General features: G+C 27.8%; 1 protein-coding gene across 1 annotated transcript in view; it reads right to left on the bottom strand.

Annotated features, from left to right (window-relative positions):
• LOC117170965 (lachesin-like) overlaps positions 1 to 21,706 on the bottom strand; it is a 266,217-nt gene extending 244,511 nt beyond the window's left edge. The window contains exon 1 of the mRNA XM_033358007.1: positions 21,618 to 21,706. Coding sequence (XP_033213898.1) covers positions 21,618 to 21,693 — 76 coding nt within the window. The 5' untranslated portion in view covers positions 21,694 to 21,706. The remainder of the gene's footprint in view (positions 1 to 21,617) is intronic.
• Positions 21,707 to 22,455: the final 749 nt, after the last annotated feature.

The following is a 22,455-nucleotide window of genomic DNA, read 5'->3' as shown; positions in this document are numbered from 1 at the left end:
TATTAAAAAATGAGGTTTTTGTATACAAAAATATTCACTTTCATTTCGACTGATCAAAATTGAAGTATACTTAAATTAGGATTGTGAAACTTGCTCGCTAAAAATTTGGCTTACCACATACAGAAATAAGAAAATTAAGCAATAAGACCTGAAAGTATACAAATATTATCAGGTTGGCAACAATTTAAAACTAAATCAGTATATTTCACTCAGAAAATACTTTTTATATTAAGGAACTAAAAAATCGTATACTTTTAAAAACTTCAAAAATTACGTTGGCGATAAAATAAGCTGAAAGGCAATATTAAAATCCGGCATAATATGCTGAAAGAGAAAATTATAATCCGGCATATTTTTATCTGAAGGGAATACTCGACCTTTTTTATGGTTTCGAACATCACCTTTGAGGGGAAAAAATTTCATGAGTGTCACATTTCCTCAATTTAAACAAAAATTATATTATGGAATTATGCTTTTTTTAAAATGTAAATTCTGTTTAGCGCATCTTTTGTCTTGGTAATCTTTTTACCTAAGTTATTTTAAATACGAATCCTATACAATTTGATTCGAAGCACTAATTTTAAATTAGAAGACAAGAAGCAGAAGCTATTGATTGTTAATATATTATTTTCCTAGATGAATGTTTTAAATCTTGTTTCGAATTTGTGACGTCAATTATAAAATCCGCTTCATTTTGATTTTTAGTTACCTTCATTTAAAATCTCGATATTTCAACATAATTTTTGTAATTTGTGATCATAAAAATCTGGAAAAAACGCTGATACAAAGGCCAATTTCAATTATATGCCTAAAGTGCAAGCATTAATTAATATAAAGTTTATGTACCTTAATATCCAGTGGATTGTTTCATATTTTCACCTGGTATTGATTTCACTTAATTAAATACTTTTCAAACAATTTTCGGTTCCACCTTCTCGTCATTTCAAAATTAGACACATCAACATATTTAACAGATGCATTTATCCCAAATGTATCGTAATTTGAAACCAAAAAGTTACATTTAATCCAACGCATCCATGTACATTACCATAATTCAATGTAACTAATAATCCGAATTAATTGAATTTCTCAATATGCTAAACTTCACCTATCGCATAATCGTGACCTGTAAATTAATATTTTGCTTTTTAACATATAATAGAAGATACGTAGGTGGCAAAGAAATTAAAAATAACTTAAATATATAATTTTCTATAAATTGCAGATTTGACCAATCTTCTAATATTCAAGACAAGTAGAAAATACCATTTTTCTTTAGTAAAACTGTGAGTCACTAATAGGCTGATTTATGACATTTGTTCTGTCTTTTGACTTACCAAAATAGTGAGTCGAACATTTTTTACTTTTAATAAGAAAATTATAGTTTTTCTTTTTAATCCCGAACGGTGTTTAGAAGTCATTACATCGAACCCTGTGAAATACGCGCAATCCTTTATCAAGTAGTCATTTAACTAGTGAATTTGGTTTTTTTTAAAAAAGTGTTATTGGTACCCTTTGAGATGCGTTTTTATTACAAAGATGAGGTTAAGGGATAATCCTCATCCCTAAAATTTATTTTTGAAACATAAAACTAACCAAAAATATTACTTAATTTACTAAACGCAAATTCTCCTGATTATTAAATATGTTTTAACCACATTTATCCTCTAATCATAAAATACATTTGTCAAGAAATGGATAATTTCCGTAAAAGCTCGTAAAAGGAATAGTTCCGGTATTTCATGATTTTTTATTGTAATACAAGAAATCATTCTGAAACCACTAAATAATATATGCACGTAAAAACATTTGCAATTTCAAAGATAGTAAATTCTAGAAAATAATAAGCATGGAATAAACCTTCGGGAAAAATAATAGCCCCCACGCAGAAAGTATGTCATATTTTCAAGAAAGAATTGCCGATGCTGCACAAATCGATTTCCTTTTCTTGCTTTTTATCGTCTTTTCAACAACTGCTTCTTTTCTATTTAAATTTATTTTACTTTGCAATAAACTAAATAAGAATAAATATATAATATTATATAAAAAAAGCCTATTGCACAGGGGAAAATAATAAGTAATTATTTATAAAATTCTCTCTTATTCATTCTCACTTTGAACTCCGCTACAGTGCCTAAAAATAATGTCTAAAAATTGATATGTAGTTTTATATTTTAAAATACGAAATTATATCTTTAAATAATCCCCTTTAATGAATTATTGTAAATATTAATCAAGCTTTATGGTAGAATTTTTCATCAGAAGGGGGTCTTTTCGCAAAAAATTCAAATACAAATTTTTAAAGATTATAACATGACTTATAATTTCTGAAGGTTTTATGTTATTTTAACTTTCTATTCACCGTAATATAGAAATTAAAAAGAAAAATTAGCAAGAATCTGATTTTGAAACAATTTCATCAGAATGCGTTAATGTTTTTCGTCGGAAACTGAAATTTGTTGTTGTTGTAATTATTATGTTTAAAAGAAGATTAATAATTTTCTAACAATTGCATAGGTAATGTTGGCGCGTTAGATTAGAAAATTGGTATTTCCAAAAAAGGACCATCTTTTTGGAAACAAAAATTTGAAGTCTACAAAATATTATGAAAAAATGCAGCTAAAAATGTATTAGTTACATTCCAGTTAGAAAAATTAATTTTTGAATATCAGAAAATGAATTTTAAACAAAATCGTCGAATTTTAAACCAATAATAATAAGGTTCTACATAAGTTTGTATTTTTAACGAATTAGTTAAATTTTAACTTAAGAAGATTCATTCTCAACGGGAAAATGATTGACTTTTTAGGCAAAGACAACCAATTTTCAACCAAAAATGGATGAGTTAAAATTTCAGTTAGAAAAATAAGTTTCGATCAAGCAGAAAAAGGAAAGTTTTCTCTAAACAGTTTAATCTTCAAACAAATATTAGAACTTTTAAATAAAAGTTTATAATAACACAGTTCAGATTGAAGCCAAAAAACGAGAAATGGGAAAGTTTCTGAAAAATAGGTAGGAAAGGAGGCATTCTTTATATAAAGGTAAAAAACAGATCGCTGATTTCAAATTCAGTATTCAAAATTCAAAGTCGCCAATGTAAAACGGTAGACAGTGTTATAAAAGATGTTAAATTTTAACACTCATTTGGTCTTGGGAATTTTTCAGGTCTCTGATCACGAATTTCATATTGAAGTATAAAAATTAAAAATATCGGATATAAGATTACAAAATTTAACACGACAGGTAAAAATATTGAACGATTTTATTAAAGAGAATTATGGAATTTATATAAAAATCCCTTATCAAAGGATCTTTAGTTCGCCGATTACGGATTTTATCATGGAAATTTCAAATTCAAAATAGCGAACCAGAAACATGGCATTATTTTAACAAAAAAATCGTGGACACCTCATAAATACCTGTTACAAGAAGTTTTCCCGCGTGGCTTATATTAAATATTTTGCGAAAATTACATATAACAAAATGGCTCACCTAAATTACAGTCTTTACAGAAGTAAACGATTTTTATTTTTGAGATAGATTAGGTTTGAAGCGCTTTTATTATTTTTTTAAATCAAAATATAAATAGAACTAAAAACTTGAAATGCGTACAAAATTAAATGAAGAAAAATAAGTCTTTAATTCAAAGGAATTTTTTGAAAATGAAAAAAAATATTCATGAGCTTTCAGTTAAATCAAAGTTTTCTTGTTGCAAATAAAATTATTTTTATTCAGACATTTTTTTGGTTCAAAGAAATTTTTTGTAATATTATTTTATTTTCATTTTAAATGATTATCAATTTTTCCAACATATTCTGGGTTCAAAAAAAGAATTATGTTGAAGGGACGGTTTTTTATAATGCGAAAAAAATATTTTTTTAAGTATTCTCTAAATCTTCCTCATTCGTGCTGCTCATATATCACCTGTTATTAATAATAAGTAAAATTCACAATTAAAACCTAGTAGGTTATACCTTAATTAAATTCGTCTACGACAAAACAAATATTTATTAAATCAATGAAATGTTCAAGATAATTAAACAAACATCTTAAGAAATTTAAAGGTTGATTGATATGAAAATATAAAAAAATTCATTAAAATTTATGAAAAAAACTTATTTATTTGACTTCTGACACACCATTTAACTTAATTTTTTTTTTTTAATTCACATTTTTTATTTAAGCATTTATTTAATTTGTCTCGAAATGGAAAAAATAAAGTTTTATTATCAATTCTAACTTGTCATTTTAAGATTGCAAACTAAGAATATTTTATATTTTAATTCTTTTTATACTTAAATAAATCATTAATTTTAATGTAGTAAATTAAGTCACACGTAAAATGAATTTGATTATAATAATTCTAGGTTAGTGCCACGCATAGGTTAGCTTATTCAATTACGTTCTATAACTTTTTGAAAATGTAATAAAGTCGGTAATTTTTTTAATTTGGTTGGAAGGTTGATTGGATAGGATTTTAGAATAACTTCAAATACCACACAAACCGCAAATCTTTTTTCAGGGTCACAAATAAGGTTTATAGAGAACTGATTTCTGAAAAGAACATATTGATCTTTTTTGTCTTTTTTCAAAACTCATGTTCTTGTTATATAAATGATACACATTTTTTTCAAATTGAGTTTATACCAATAATTATGCATGAAAATTCAGTCGCTGGGTTTATCTTGTGGAAATATTTCAGATCTATACTAATCTTGCAAGATTCATTAATTTTTTAAGTTAATATAGAGAGTGATGCTCTTGAAGTGGCAGATAGAAAATTTGTGAATAAAAAACTCGTATTATAGAGTTATCTTTTTCTAGCTAAAAAAAGCTACAAAATGATTTCTTATTCAAAATATTGTATTTCACGATTAATTGTTACATTAAACCTAAATAAAATTTTTTTCAGTTTATATGGTGTTTTGACGATTCTAGCCCAATGTAAAATACCTGTTCCCAATTTCGAAAAGCATTTTCATGTTCACAAAACTTAACGAAAAAAATAATATTTCAGAAGCAGCTAAAGTTTTTTTGTACGGAAAATAAAATTTGGATTCTATAAAAACCAAATTTTTTTTTTGCTTGAACGAAAGATTTTTCCTTTATTAAAAATGGGTTCTATACTAAATTGTTCTATAGAAAATGTGACGTTGATTTTCGAAATTAATCTTACAGCTGAAACTTATACATAAAATGATAAATGGTTTCAGATTTACATACATTAAACTGAAAGCAATTGTTCCACTTTTCTGGATGGAGAATCATTGGAGCGACGTAAGGGGTGTACTCACGCTCGGTTAAACGTTTCGTAACCACTTTTGGATTATTAGCCATCTCGGTAAAATGTCTAACGTTTTGTGCTGTAAAACTTTCACCTATAAGTAAAGAAGTCGATCGTGTACTTGCACCAAGTCGGCGCTCGTAAAGCTTGATCCGTTCAAGAAAACGATCGACAATGCTGTCGAGAACAAGGGAAAGAAGTAGATAGTGTGAGAGTTCCGTCAGGCAGAAAAGGAAGAAAAGGTACGCTAGATATCTATGGCCTGAGGTTCCCTAGCCTCTCTTTGGGACTCTCAATTCGATTCTATCGGAAACTTGAAGAACCTAATTACTAAAGTAAACACAATAATAGCAGCTCCCCTTAAAAATACAGCACTAGAGTATTTTTTTAAATACAACCCGAACCCGCTGTGATGAAATGTCTAAATTCAGGAGGAATGAAATCCCTGCTGATTTATCTACAGATTTTCCTTCCAGAATTTTAAAATACTAGAAAACAAAACACGCTCAAAATTGATAATTTGGTTCAAAATTTCAACTGTTTGGTTAAGAAAAAAAATCTTTTGTTGATAATTCATATTTTTAGGTTAAGAACTTAACTGTTTTATTTTAAGCCCATCTTTTCGGATAAAAAATTCAGTTATTTTGGTAGATAATTCAACTTTTTGGTTTCAATATTCTCTTATTGATCTAAAATCTACTGGTTAAAAATTGATCAATTTGTTCGAAATTAAACTTTTTTGATCAATTTTGATCTGTCGAAACTTTATTTTTTGAATTGAAAGTGCAAATATCTAGATAAAAATTTTTCTGTTTCGGTCAAAATGAACTTTTTTGTTAAAAATTCGCGAAAGTTAAACTATTGCCTTCGAAATTCATATTTTCAGATTAGGATTCATCACTAAAGTAAAAAATGATGTCATTTATTTATTTTAAAATTTAACTATTCCATTATTTGTTGACAATTCATGTATTTTGTTAAAAATTCGTATGTTTCGATAGAAAATAAATCCTCTTGGTTGGAAAATTTAATCAATAAAAATTGTTAGAAACCAATCGTTTTTGGCAGATAAACAATTTCCTTGGTTTAAAATGTAATTGCTTGATTAAAAATTATTAATATGTTATTGAGAGTTCAACTTTTTGAATTCAACGATTTTTTATTAAAGTTTAATATTTTTTGTTTAAAAATTCGACTTTTTGGTCGAAAATTCATCGTTGTAGGGTAAAAATGTAACAATTTGGCTTAACTATATGGTTTTAATCCAAACTGAGTTGATAGAACCCATAACGAAAATTCCACTTTTTTTCATTGAAAAGTGTAATATTTTATTTTTTGTTTGAAATTCATCTCGTTTGCTTGAAAATTTTACTAGTTTTTCGAAAATTTAATTATTGTGTTAAAGAGTCATTTTTTTTAGTGAATTTGGTTGAAAGGCGAACGACTTAGTTTAAAATGTATTCTTTTTGATGCAGATTTATCTCGCTGATAAACAATTTAGTGATTCAATTTTTTCAAATTAACCTTTTTGTAAAAAAGAAATCATCTTTATGAGTGAATGTTTAACTCTTGTTAAAAATACATTTTTTAGGTGCATCATTGTAGTTAAAAATTAATTTCCTTAGTTCAAGACTTAATTTTAGTGTTTGAAATTCCACTGTTTCGTTAAGAAATAATATTTGAATCAAAAATACAACTATTTAATTTTTGGTTTAAAACTAATATTTTGAATTTAAAACTATCTTTTCGAATTTAGAATTCACATATTTGGTTGAAATTTGCTTATTTTTGTTAGAAAATCATTCTTTTCTGTTAAAATGACCTATTCTTGGTTATAAATTAATTCTATTTAATAAGGGTTTCAACTATTTTGTTGAAAATTCGTCTTTTTCGGTGGAATTTAACAGTTTTTTTTAAACATGCAGTTGGTTGAAATATAAATTATTATGTTTTTAGTTAACGGCTCATCTTTTGTTATTAATTCGAGTATTTTCGTTTTCAGATGAAACCATTTTTTGTTGCTGAAATATCAACTATTATATTTTTCATTAAAAATTCATTTTTTTTCTATTGAAAATTCTACTAATTGGTTGAAAGTTGAACGCAGCTGTGTATGGCTGAAGTGTAGTGTTTTTTTTCAAAAATTATACCATCTGCTTGCCAATTCATCTTTTTAGGTTGAAACGTCAACCATTTTGTTAAAAATTTCGTTCTGTTATGCTTAAAAGTTTAACTATCTGTAAATGCTACGGCAATATCTTTGGCTTAATAATTAATTTTTCTATTTTTAATATCCATATTTTCTGTTTACAAATTCAAAGAGATAATTAAAAGTGCAACTATTTTGTTAGGAATTAAATTATTTTGTTAGGAAATCAGTTTTTTGAAATTCGCCGTTTTAGATTGAAAATTTGATTTTTTTGTAGAAACGTTTTTTATTCAGAAATCATCTTTCTTCATTCAAAATTTAACTGTCTTCTACAGAATCCTTCTCTTTTGCTTGAAAATTCCATTGTTTCTTTAAAAATTCAACTGTTTTTGGTTAAAGGTTGAATCCTTTCGGTTTGAAAAGTCGACTATATAATTACAAATCCATCTATTTGCTTAATTCATTTAATATTGGTCCTATATATTTATTTTGTTTAGAAAATTGATTGTTCTAGTTGCTCTACTATTTCAGTGAAAAATTATTCTATTTCCCCTGTTTTGGGAGCATAATAGGCTGTAAAATCTGTTAAAATAATGGGATGATGTGTATTTCATTTTATCATAGGGAATTCAGGCTTTGAGTAATGATCAGTGACAAAGAAGAGGAGGGTGGAAAAAGTTTTTAAAATAGCAAAACGTAGTTTTTTAACATCCCCAATTGAGAAATCAAACATTTTTCTTACCCTAGCATTACGTAAAGAAGTTTCAAAATTGTAACGTTGAAGTTACTTTTTAAAGACAAGTATTGCGTCAGTTCGGAGTACTGCTCTTTCTTTAGAGCAACCGTTTTAAAAATTATAGAAAATTAATTCAATGAAATAATTAATATCAATTTGAATATGTAATATCATATGTACGCACTTTCGTATTATTTGATTAATGAAATTAAGAAGCGAGGAACGTTGTCGGAAATTCTAAACCGGAAATGGTCGATCAGTATACTGCATATTAATGACCTGAATAAAAAAATCTTACTTTGTGAAAATTCATTCATTTTGGTAGAAATATTGTCCTTTTTGATTGAACGTGCATTTATTTAGTTTAAAATTATTCTTTTTTTCAAGATTCAACCAATTTTTGCAAACACATATTTTATGGTTGAATTTGACTATTTTTTATTTGAAAATAAAATATGAACTGTTATATTTTTTGTTAAGAATTGATCTTTTTGAATGACAATTTTTCTACTTGTTACAAGTGGAACCTCGTTGTTAAAATTTTAATTTTTTTGAAAATTCTAATTGTTTGTTCAAATTTAGTCAATTTTGGTTGGCAATAATCTTTGAAGTTGAAACATTTAACTATTTGGCCTAAAAATTTTTTTTGGAAAAGTCAGCTTTTTCCCAGAAAGCAGAAATCCATTCACTTGCATTTGAATAGGTTTTGAGGTCTTCTGAATTTCGTATCTGTCACTGGAATTCCAGATAGCCACCCATAGGTTAGAGTGAGTTTCGAATAAGAAATCAACTTTTTTAATCAGCCACGTAATTTTTTTCTCGGGTCCATTCAGTAGCGAATATAAACTAGCATTAACCGATAGAGGAACGATAATTCTGATAGAAAATTATTAATTTAAATAGAACAAATTTAATTTGAACAGTTCAAATTATTGATTTAAAAAGAGTTCAATGGGCAACTTTTAAGAAAATCCTGGCATACCAGTGGTCTATTTTTATTTACAGACTATTTATTTTTAGGCATTTTAACTGATTATGTTGAACATTGGTTTTCACATATTTGTATCACACTCCATCTGAATGTTGAAAATTTTTAAATATATTTTACGCAACAAAAACTGAATTTTTTCTTTTAATTTACGTTCATAAATTCTCGTTATGCAAATGGATAAATGAGAATTGCAGAGATCGCCCGATTTCAAACGTAATAACGATCTGGCCCCTATCGGATTTCCCGATCTGGCTCTGATCGGTAGAACTCTGTGGCCCACACCTGGGCCCGACCGATTTCCTACTGAAACACCATCTCCATGCGCTCGCAGAACTAGTGCTGCTTGGTTTTTTCTGATAGTGCAGTGAGATTTGTATACATACTACTCGTTTATAATATTCTAGCAATGGTTTAAAGTATTTAAGGCGAGTAAACCACGTGTTCGAAGGCACCAAACACCATTCAGTAGACCTCGAAACCTGTGCGAGGAAGATGAGAGTAAGTAATTTCACTCTGCGGGCTCATTGAAACTAACCTCAAATAAATGAATAATTAATTAAATTGTTTCAGGTAAAAGTAATATATTTACCATTAAATGAGTCAAATATTATTATATGATTAAATTTATCAAGTATTTTTGTTTTCAATTATTATTTAAGAAATGCGACGCGCATGCGTCGCATTCGGCAACTAATTGTTTGCTATTCGCGCGAAGCTTCAAATGCTAAACAAAGTTATATTTCTTTTTTATTATAAGCAATGACATTTCAACTTATAAAAATGTCCATTAGCTCTAAATTACTTAATAATTATAAAAATTAATCAAATGCATATTCTGTAAATAATATTTAAAATAACCAGGAATATTTCATTTTAAAATTTTCATTTTTCTGAAAGTTGTTTTGTCCATATTGCTTCTCAACAGACTTGAAAAAATAAAACGATCTAATAAATTATAGCTCAATTTTTTGCGACAATATTATTTACAACCACCTTCCCGAATTTTTTAAGAAGTAATGCAATTGACAGAAAATTGAATTTATTTATAGTAAAAGGTCAATCAATCGTAAATCGTAGGTTATTTTCCAATGATTTTCTTCGGAAGCTTTCGAAAATGTCAAGTTCTAGGGAATCTTTTTGCGAAAAAACTTTTTCTAATTTGTTAGGAAGTTTTATAGACAAAATTTTTTTCAAGAAATTAAAACTGTTATTTAAAATATTTCTGGTTATCATCCATTTTTTTCATAAAAAAAAACAAACCTTTTCCTCGAAACTCATACAATCTACAATAATCTTACGTTTCTGAAAAGTATAATTAAATTTCGCAGTCTGAGACCTCTCCTATTCGTGCCTGTAGTATTTTAATTTTAATTAAAATAACTTAATTGGAAATTCAAAATATTAAGGTGGCCTTCGAAATGAGAGGACCATTCGATAGTTTCAATTTTACTTATATTAAATCTCCATTCTTGAAATTCACGAATTGATTATAATGAGACTGATCTAGTACCGATCGGGCACCGATCGGGTGTGCCGACCTGGCCCCCATCTGGGCGTGTGTTTCATCCGCGATCTGGCCCCGACCAGGATTCCCGATCAGGACCCGATCCGGACTGGTCTGGTCCCGATCGGGGACAGATCGAGATTTCTGCATGCGAAACAGAGAATTACAACTAAATAAAAATTGAATTTTAAAATAAATTGGCGTATCAATTATAATTTATTACAATATTATATAATTTGAATTTTCTTATTTTTTTATTAACTGAATTGTGCTATTCAAATTTATTACCTCATACTTCTCATTCGAAACAATTAATTCTTTAAACTTTTAATCTGCATAGTCCACTTTCAGTTGAACACAGCCTGATGTAAGCTACAATTAGCAGATTCACGCTTATTGAAAATTGATATGTGCGCATCGTATTTTTACCATTGGGTGTGATCTTTTAAAAACTCTATTTCATATTGAATCTCAACCCATTCATATGCACATTAATAAATCGTTGAATGCTCATAGAAATTATTTCAGGTTTGTCAGTCTCATTCAACTCTATTCACTCAGCATTTTGACGAATTTCAAATGGCAGATTTAAAGTGTCGCGCACAGGTCACCCATTAATAATGTGACGAACCGATTTCATTTTCATTATTTTAATCTACAAATGACAGATACGCAATTCAACCCGACTCGCTTTCTATCGGTTCTTTTTTCCTGGGTTGGTTAAGACTTAACTATTTTGGTAACAACTCGACAGTTTGTTATTCAATTTTTTCCTCTTGACCGCAAAATGTTTTTCAGATAAAAAATTCAATTCTTTCATTGAATATTTATTTCTTTTAGTATAAATTAGGCCTTTTCTAGTTTATAAGTTAAACTTTTTTGATAAGAATAACCTGTTTGAATTGAAGGTTTAACTGTGTTGTTAAAAATTCATCTTTTATAGTCTAATTCAACAGTTTTTGGTTAAAAATTAAAATCGTTTTAGCTTAAATAGCAAATATTACATATTTTTCGTTGGGCATCAATATTTTTTAGTTAAAATATCAAATATCACAGTTTTTGTTGAGAATTGGTTTTTTTATTAAAAATTTAACTACTAGATTGAAAGCTTAACTTTTTTGTTAAATATTCCTTTTATTTTGAAGATTCATCATTTTAGCTGAAAAACTTACGTTTTTTAGAAATTAACTATTTTTTTAAAGATTTAACTTTTTTTAAAATTGAATCATTTTGTAGAAAATTCACCTTTTTATTGAAGATTCGGTGGTTAAACATATTGCTGGTTAAAAATGTAACTATGCAGTTATTAATTGATATTTGTCGTTGAGTTTAATTGTCTTTAATTTAATATTAAAACCGCTTTTCGTTTAAAATATCAATTTTTATGTTTTCATTAAGAGTTTTTAAAATTAAAATATCAACTATTTGGTATAGAGTTAAAATTCTCTGTCAAAAAAAAAATGTTGCTGAAAATCAAATTCTTTTGCTAAATTCTCAACAGTTTTGTGGAAAGTTCGCATTTCTAGATAGAAAATTTGTCCCAATGGGTCAAAAATTTAACTTTACTCTAAGAAGTTCGTATTTCTGTCTGAAAAATTCAACTGCTTGGTTTGAAATGACACTCTTGTAGTTTGAAGTTCAATATTTTTTGTTAAAAAATTGGATCATTTGGATAAAAATTCATTCATGTGAGTTGAAAATTTAACTATTTGCTTAAATATTTAACTAGTTTTTTCGAATATAAAATTATTTGACTAAAAATTTGAATTTCTTGCAAAACAGTTGTCTGGTTTTTCGCAAATTCAACTGCTTTGAGAAAAATTCGTTTGTTTGGATTAATAATTCATATTTCCTTTATTGAAAATTAATATTTTTTAAAAGAAGTTCTCGATTAAAAATTCAACGGCATTCTAAAAAATTCGTCTTCTTATTAGCTTAAAATATCAAGCGTTTGTTTTAAAAAGCAAGATTTTTTGTTTGAAACTCAATCTTTTTTGTATAAATATTACACCAGTAGGTTGAAAATTGATTTATGTATGTTGAGAATTTAACTATTACCTTTTGTTAATAACGCAATATTCACCGACTTGAAGCCTTAATTTTTTTATATTGAATTTAGTATAGTATCTGTACGTTGATTTTATTAAAAAATATTTTATCCCATATCCTTAACTCATTTTTACCGAAAGCATAAAGCAATTATTTTTTATTCAGAACAGCTGTCATCGTCGAAAGTCATATTTTGTGTCTTGCTGTCCCTAGGCTTATGTTTCGATTAATAAAAAAAAATGAACGCTTTATTACAACATGAATGGAAAACAAATGCAATTTTTTGATCCTTTACTTTTTTAATTCCACAAATTTCAAGCGCTGAAGAATTCGCGGAATTAGAAATTCAGTGAATCTCAACTATTAAATGTTTATGTACAGTTTGTTTAAAAAACATTCTCTGGTACATAAATCATGCAATATTATTTATTTATGTGTAACACTTGGATATGGCCTGATCATCTTTTTAGGTTGAAACGTCAACCATTTTGTCGTTTTTGTTTGTATTTGTATCTTTTTATTAATAAGATCCCTGGAAAAATATAAAATAATTTCTTATTTTTTAACAACTTTAAAAAATGTCAAAAGATTTTAAAAATCAGAGAATAATGTAGAAGATTTTAAGCCGAATTTTCTAATTTTGAAAGATTTTCCAAAAATTAATGAATAAATGTAGTGATTTAAATGTTAAAATTTAAATCTGATAGAAAAAAATGCTTGTATGCTTGTATGCAGTATTGCAAATCGCTTCTGAGACTCTTCCGACAACCCGCACGCCAATTGCCTAGCCGCCAGCAACTTGAGACGTTAATAATTTCTTTAATATCTGTCCAATTGGGTTAAAACTTTCCTGAAAACTTCTTTGTACTGTGGTTAACAACTTTCTTGCTGGAAGTTTTTTTTGCTCAAAATTTGCTCGATAAACGAAACGCTGGAAGTTACAAAAGCCCGATGTGCAGCACGCATAAGAAAATAATGAAAAACAATTCCCTATTATTAATTTTTATATTTCTTTACATCTATCAGTCGAAGGACATTTCAAACTACATAACCTGAGAAGTCTGTTAAAAAAGACTGAAAACTAACTGAGCACGAGTTGAAGTGAAAAACAAATTAAGATGGATCTTTCCAAAAAGATTAGTTTTTTGGTTTTAACTGGAAAACTAAAATAGCTACAAATTTTTGCCTGTGGTAAAGAAGGCGTGCAATGAAATTCTACCGCTAGATATAGCCTTAAAATTAAAATTAAAAAAATTTGTTTTCAAAGCCTTCAGGGGTCTTCGCACCACCGTCGAAATAAGTTTATGTGCCCTTCTTCGATCCGGCAGCTCAATTATACAAATTTTAACGTCCAAGTTAGTTTTTAGTGACATGTATTCTGACACTTTCGAGCACGTCTCTTCCCTTAAAGCAACAGTTGGCAAAATTATAGAAAATTAATGCAAGAGGGATAATTGAATATAAATATGAATATGTAATATAATGCGTAGTTTTGTATCATTTGATTAATGACATTAAGAAGGAGAGAACATTGTTGGAAATTCTAAACCGAGAATAGTCGATCAGTGTACTGTATATTAATGAACATCGAGCGGACTTGAGGGAGAGTACAATAGAGGAAGCGAACAATAGTCCGCATCAATTCGAATGACTCAATCACGGTCCTCTAATACCACACAAAACATTCCACTGGCTATGAGGGTTAATCGTCAATGGTGGGTTAAGGTTCCACGGAGTCGAAACTCCCTCTTGCTTTGTAGAATCCAGGGAGTTTTTGTCACCCTTGTCGCCAAATCCGGAGGAAAGTCGAGGACCTTTGACCCTGCCAAAGTCGTCTCCGAAGCGCTTCCATCCCTCGATTAACCCTGGACGATGTGACTATGGCTCGAGGCAATTTGACGCTCGTTCGATAAATTACGCGATATAGAGAACAAAGAAGAAGAAAATAAGAGAGTAGAAGAAAGAAGATAAACAAGAAATTTCTTTTATTCGGGTCGAACTAAAGTCAAGAATATACCAAGAGACAATTTAATGGTTTGCAAGTTATAAGGGTTATTGGATCATTAAATTTTTTAATTTCTTAGGAACTGTTTTCTTAAATTTATTTGTTAATATTCTTTAAAATAAAAGTGATGTATAGATACCATATCAAAAAAATAGAAAACACTTGAGAATTAACTTAAAAATATATTTAAAAAAAGATTAACTTTGAATGAAACATTTAAATTATTAATAAAATGATTGATCTTTCTAAAAAGATAAACGTGTAAAAAAATAATCGAATTTTCAAACAAAAAACAATTAACTTGAAACACAGACTGTTAAATTTTTAAACAAATTATTATTTTTTAAACAGTTGAATTTTCCTCGAAGAACTTTTTGCCCAAAAAGATCAATTTTCTATTCAAAGAGACAAACTTTTGACTGTGTCTAGTAATTTCGATAAATTCGAGAAGTTGGAAAAGATAATGGCACAATGATCTCAAGAATTCGGCACGACTAGACAAGCTTATGAAAAATATTGACTAGACATCCCGATTTAAAAAAAAAAATTAATTCAAACAAAAAGTAATTAAATTTGCAACAAAGCAGATTAATTTTCAGCCAAATGGTAAAATCCTTAAAAAAAAGTTTAAACTTAAAAAAAAAACAGTTGCATTTTTGATCAAACTAATTTTTTAGAATGCAGCTAAAATTTCGACCAGAACTTTTCTACTCAAAAACATGAATTTTCAATTCAGAGGGACAAATATCCAGTAAAAGAAGACGAAGTTTTAACACGAAAGTTATATTTTTAAAAAAAAATATGCCTTTTTGAAAATACAGTTGAATATTCCATTTTTAATGTGACATTTGCATTTGGATCCAAATGGTTTACTTTTCAAAAAAAACTAATATATAACAACAAAAAGAATGAAATTTTCATTAGAGTAGATAATAAGTGTACGCTGTCAACAAATAGGTTAATTTTCAACTAAATGAAAAAATTTCTAACCAGACCGTTGCATTTTCAACTAGAAGAGATGAAGCATCCTCAAGAAGAAATAAATTTCTTAAACAGAGTGACTAATTTTTTGAAGAATAGTTCAATTTTAAATAAAAAAAAAGTTTTTCCGTCATAGAAGACGAGAATTACCATCCAATTATGGAATTTTCTACAAAACTGTTACATTTTGGATCAAAAACGATGCCTGCTTAACAAAACTGGTAAATTTTAAACCATTTCTGAAATTTTGAACCAAATAATACAATTTTCAATTAAAAAGATGAATTTCTAACCGAAAGTTAAATATAGAATATTTGACCACAGAAAAAAATTACAACGAAAAATATTTGGATTTTCTTATTGTTATCTATGGAATCTGATAGAAAAAAATGCTTGCCAATACTTATAGAAAAGAATAAGTTTCTTATAGTTTAAATAAACGCTAAAAATCCACCTTAAAACTTTTTAAATATTTGGTTCGAAAACCTAAAATTTATGATAGAAAAATATGATTTGTTAAAAAAATGGTTTAGTTTTTAACAAAACAATGTTAAATTGAAAAAATAACAAAAAAGGGCAATTTACAACTAAGTAGTTGAATTTGCAACAAAAGAAATAAATTTTTAACGAAAAATAGAACAGTGGATATTTCAACCAAGAATAGATTTTAATTTTTAATCGGAAAAAGTTCAATTCCAACAAAAAATGGGTTCTATATAAAACAATTCAAATTTGTACGAGAATAATAGAATTTTAAATAAAAAAAGAATCATTTTTAACAAAACAGAGAATGTTAAGCTTTTCAAATTTAAAATCTTTGAAACTGTTTTATTAACAAATTAAAAGTCGTTTTGAAAACCGTAAAATAGAATGATAAATTTAAAGAAAAATGTAATACTTTGATATTTAAATTTCAGTTCAACTATATGGTTGTCAATACATCTGTTTGGTTGACAATGACTTTGTTAAAAAATTACATGATTTGGTTTCAAAATCAATTAAGTAGATAAAAATTTAAATATTTGGTTGAAAAAATAACTGTATTATTGAAAATTGATTTTTCTTTGTTAAAAATTCAGATTTAAAATGCGAAATGTCAAAATCTAAAATTAAATTTGATAAACTATCGAATTCACCATAAAATTCCTGTTACTATAAATATTGGTTTCACCCAAACGCAAAGGGTATTTCTGAAATTCGCAAGGATTATAAATTTCACTAGCATGTGGTTCTGTAATTGCACACTACGTTTGTATTTTTACCCGACAAATTTAAACTTACAGCTTTTGATACGTCGTAAATTTGTTCATTTTGTGCGCTTGCTAAACTCATTTTAATATACTATTTGTTTATTAAAGAACAAAGTTGGTCAGTCTTTATTTAAATTATCATTTAATTAAAATTTCTATCAAAAATCGCAGTAGTATAAAAAAATCTGCTTAAATAATAATTGTTTGCAATCCTTTGTAGGTATAAATTGACACGAAGAAAATAAATAGTTTCTAAAATTTTAATTTTAATCTACATTTTCTCACAATAATAAGTAAACATAAATGCAAAAAAGTTAATAAAGCGTAAAGTTTCTTGATATTTTGGTTATTTTTGGTTTGCTTTTGCCATGATTTAAACGCAATTTTTCTACAATTTCAGCGCTAGATATATCTTTACTCTACAAGCATATTTATTATGAAAAAACCTATTCACTTGGAATTATCGAGAGATGCTAGGATTATAATTTGATATGCCTGGATGGGATTTTAATACCCATAAAAAGCATTTAAAACTGATTAAGTCCTTAAATGAAAAAAAATTCTATTATGCTTTCGGATACGTACATTCACTTTATTTTTCATCAAAATGCATTTCACCTTGCTTGGAAATAAATAAGAATTTTCTTCTTAGAGTGGAAAATAGCGGGCTCAACATTTATAAGGTGAGCGAAAGAAAACAAAATTACATATAAATTTCAATCACCTGAAAGGCCCTCTTTGGATTCAGTAAACTGAAGTTTTTTTCGATGAGTGAAATGAAAAATGCAGGTAAAATGAAAAATGTATATAAAATTTACTGAATAATATAAGATATCCTTCAATTGAAAAACTTATTCATATTTTACTAAATCGGATTAAAAATTTACGCAATACTTATAAAATCTAAAATTTAATATCTTAATAAATTACTCTAGTAATATAAGTATTATATAAAGGGGAAAAATATTTTATTAGATTATTATCAATCGAAATCAATCGTGTATCGAAAGAAGAAAAGAAAAAGGAGATCCTTTTTTTTCATGAAAAAACTAATCTTAAATTGAAGTCTTTAAACTATTTCCATTCTTGTTATTCATTTTTTCAATCGATGTACACCACTTTGATCATGAATAAATAATTTTAAATTTCCCGCTCATAAACCAAAGAAAAAATGTTCTCTTCTTACTGCCAAAGTTATTTTATTGTCAGGAAAAAATCTTAGGCCGGTTAATAATTTCATGCGGAATTCTAATCCACGTTGACTAATCACGGAGGATGATGAATAATTCTCTTGTTTCCTTTTTAAAAGAAAGAAAATCTCTAAATAAATATAATCCAGTCGAATGAAAGCTTGCACTTCCTTATCGTGGTTAAAGGTTATTCTATAAATATCTTGGTTTTTTCGTATTTATAAGAACGAAACATTATGAAACTATTAAACTAATTTTGAATGGTAAACTTAATGAGATGTGAAGCTTGCAATAAACATTTAAATTTTTTATAAAGTGTCTTAACTTTTAACAAAGTAGTTGAATTTTCAACCAAAAAATATAAATTTTAAATGAAAAATATAATAATAGCTGACATTGAAATGAAAAAAATTAATCCTGAATTAAAAGAGTTGAATTCAAAAAAGTTCAAACGAATTTTTAACAAAGTCATTGAATCCTAAACCGTAAAAGATTTGAATTTTTAACTAGCTGCAATTTAAAAAAAGAGATAAATTTTTTAACAAAACGGATTAATTTTTAAACAAAAAATACTATTTTTCAAGAAAATTTCTGGACATTCATCCGAAAAGGATGTTTTGTCTAGAAAGGAACGAGTTACAGAAAAATGATAATTTAGAAGGATAACGAACTTTATACACAAAATAAATATTTTGAATATCTATTTTTAAGTTTATTTGCTTGAAGGATATGCAATGACAATTTCTCTACGTTCATCGAAAAATTTCATTAAAGATTTTCGAAGGTTTCCGATATGTCGAAAAAGTATCTAGAAAATTTTCTATTATATTAAAGCTTTTTCCAAAAATTCAGAACAGACTTGAGTCGATTTAGACAATTTGAAACGAAATATTGTATAAATGTATAGAAATATTCCAAAGTTGAAAAATGTTTTTAATCTATTTACAACTTCTCATATTCCTAAATAAGATGTTCATTGACGCAAATTATTTCTAAATTTGTCTTCAAATCCTATGCACTTAATATGAACAAAGGTTTAGTTTAGTAACTGTTTTTAGTTTTTTCTTTTAAACTTTGTGGATATATGCGAATTCAAATATCCTAATGAGGAATTTTATTTGGGATATTTGAAATGTAAATAAAAAATTAAGATTTTGAATATTTTTTTAAATAGTGGTTATATATATCTAATAATAATGGTCATAATTTTTCTGCATCATTAATTTAATTCATCAAAATTTCCCACTAAATCATTTTATTTCTTGATGAAATTGTTTATTAATTTTTTATTTTGTAAAACAAATTTTAAGAAAAAATTGAAAAAAAAACGATTTTAATGATTTACTTGAATTTAAAAAAAGAAATAAATAAAAAAGATTTTGTACTCGCATTCAATTAGAAAGAAATATAATTCTGAGTTTAAAAGATTAAAAAATTTTAAAACAAAATGTTTTAAAAATAAATTTTAAATTAAATAAAATAAAAAAAAAAAAAGTAAATGTTTAAAACAAAATGTTTATTCAAAATTTTGAATGTCTTCAACAGAACAAAAAAGTTTTCTTAAGATCCGTGGAAAAATATAAAATAATTTCTTATTTTTTAACAACTTTAAAAAATGTCAAAAGATTTTAAAAATCAGAGAATAATGTAGAAGATTTTAAGCCGAATTTTCTAATTTTGAAAGATTTTCCAAAAATTAATGAATAAATGTAGTGATTTAAAAATGTATTAAAAAATTTTATAACTTTTGAATAGATTTGAAATTGTTGTAAGCTTTCATAAGTTCTAAATATATTTCAAACACAAATTTGTTTTTTTTTAAATTATCGTCATTCAAAATTTTTGTATACGAGATATCGATTATTACAATTTTGGTTGAAAAATGATATTCTTTGATTGAACATCTGTCATGTTAGTATTGAATTGATCTCTTTGGTGAAAAAAATGAGTAGCAAGTTGAAAATTCCTCTTTTTTACTGAAACTGATTCTTCTTGTTGCTTAAAACTTTAGATTTTTCGTCAAAAAGTCATCTTATTTCGATAAGGATTTAACGATTTTGTGAGAAATTCTTTTTTTGAATGAATTTAAATGTTTCTTAAATTTTGTTTTTTAATATCAATCATTACATGCAATAAACATTTTAGTTAAAATTATGATCTGGCATATCTAAAATTCTCAAAAAGTTTTTGAATTGTCTTAAAAATTTTAGGACAGGTATTTTTTGTGACCTTACAAAAAAAATAAACTTATAAAATAAATAGTTATTTAAATGGTTAATTTTGCATTAAAGTTATTTATTCCCACGAAAGAGAAAACTACACTTACGCGTATCGCACGATTGATGATTGTCTCCAGTCAAAAAGGAATAAGAATTTCAATACCTTTTTAATTTGTATTTAGAAAAAAAAAGTTAAAAAAATGTATAAGGTGCTACTGGATTCCTATCGAAAGGGTACACTGGTGTAGACTTTAGGTATACTTAAACTTTGCAGTATTCTTCTTCATAAAGAAATCTATCTTTAAAAGAAACTATCTCCATTAAAAAGGAATAAGAATTTCCACAGGCACATTTCACTTGTCACATTAAAGTTTGCCATAAGGTCTGTTTTCCTGCAATCCGCTTTCTTGTGGCGAACATGTAATCCTTATGGCAATCGTGTAATCCTGATGGCATTCGTGTAATCCTTATGGAAAAATTGAGATAGAAACTTTCTTCACGAGAGCGGCAGAATAGGTACTCTTTTTATTTACATGTGGCCGAACTTGCAACGAGTGATGAACTTCGACGCCACTAATCTTTAATATGGGATTTTATTGCGTTTTTACCATAAAAATCGTTTATATGTCTATTCAGTAGACAAAAAAAAAATACGAACCTAATAATGTTTTACGTTACTTTCTTACAAACTCATTTCAAACTTCAGTTATGTTTACTCCTTTGATTAATGTAAAAACTGAAGAATAATTTAATTTCTTTCAGTTTTCGTATTGCTCAAGAGAAATTTTGTTTTAGTACATTTTGACGCCAATTATTTATTTCAAATGAAATATTACTTTTGTGTGTCTTTTTTTTATTTTCTTAAGCAAAAAAGAAAAACAATGTATAAGATGCTAGTGGATTCATAGTAGAAGGGTACACTTGTGTACACTTTCGGTAGACTAAAAGTCTTAATTATTCTTCTTCATTCAAAATGAACTATATTTAAAAGGAAATATCTTCATAAAAAAGGTACTATTTTTAAAAGGAAGTATCTTCATTAAATGAAGAAGAATCTCCACAAGCACATTTCACTTTTCACATTATGGTTTGCCATAAGGTCTGTTTTCCTACAATCCAGCAAACCGATCCTTATGACAACCGTGTAAGCCTTATGGGAAAATGTAGATAGCAACTTCCTTTGCCAGGAATTGCTCTACTACCATGTGGCGAAACTTGTAATGAACTCGTAACGAGCGACGAACTTGGACGTCACTAACCTTCCACATGGGACGGGACGACTAGCATAGCGCCGAGAACCGCTGGTACTAGGAGGACGACGCGAATCAGCGACATCCATCTAGAACTTGGCACACGCGACGAGGACGACACTTCGCGCCGGAATCTCGGTGCGGACTAGTCCTGAGACTGGCACGAGGGGTATACGTTACTCTGCCGGGGGATTCTTTTCGTCACGGGGTATAAGGGTGAATCGCATGCGCCACTATGCTTCACATGCCCTCCGCCATTGCATCGCTTCCGGTAGGGCCCGCCTTCCTCATACTCGCGTATGATAGGGACACTAGGCCACTGTGCTCGCATAATCAGTTTGGAATTTCGACACAAACGTTCTAGCGTTTCCGTGTGTGATTTTACATCCGATTACACAATGCGTCTGCAAACAGCGAGAGCCACTCACTTGATTAATTTGGATCTTCTGTTTACGGAAAGCTCCTAACTCTTCAACCATGTTCTCTCCAGGCCAGGACCTTTTGATGAGAATGTGCAGTTGGAGAACAACTTCTCTATAGAAAAGTTAGTTTTCCTCGAATTTCGAGCTGGAGAGCTCTGAAAGAAGTCCTTTGAACTGGAAACAGACAACTAAATAGGCAAAGGATATATAAACAATGGGGCGTTGTCAATGAGATCTGTGGCGGAAAAGACTGCGAAAGTTAAAGGCATTGAGAGAGATATGCTCTGTAGAGAAAGACGGGTTTGAAGTTTCTTTCTTACGATTTCACATTTTTTTAACCATTAAAAGAAAAATAAAGGAGTTTCGTATAGAGCAAAACTGTTATATATATTTTTGTTTGTTTGCTTTGGTTTGGTTTGTTGAAC

Source organism: Belonocnema kinseyi, chromosome 4, assembly GCF_010883055.1.
Source record: "Belonocnema kinseyi isolate 2016_QV_RU_SX_M_011 chromosome 4, B_treatae_v1, whole genome shotgun sequence".
Taxonomy (NCBI): domain Eukaryota; kingdom Metazoa; phylum Arthropoda; class Insecta; order Hymenoptera; family Cynipidae; genus Belonocnema; species Belonocnema kinseyi.
This window is presented reverse-complemented; position numbering and strand designations above follow the sequence as displayed.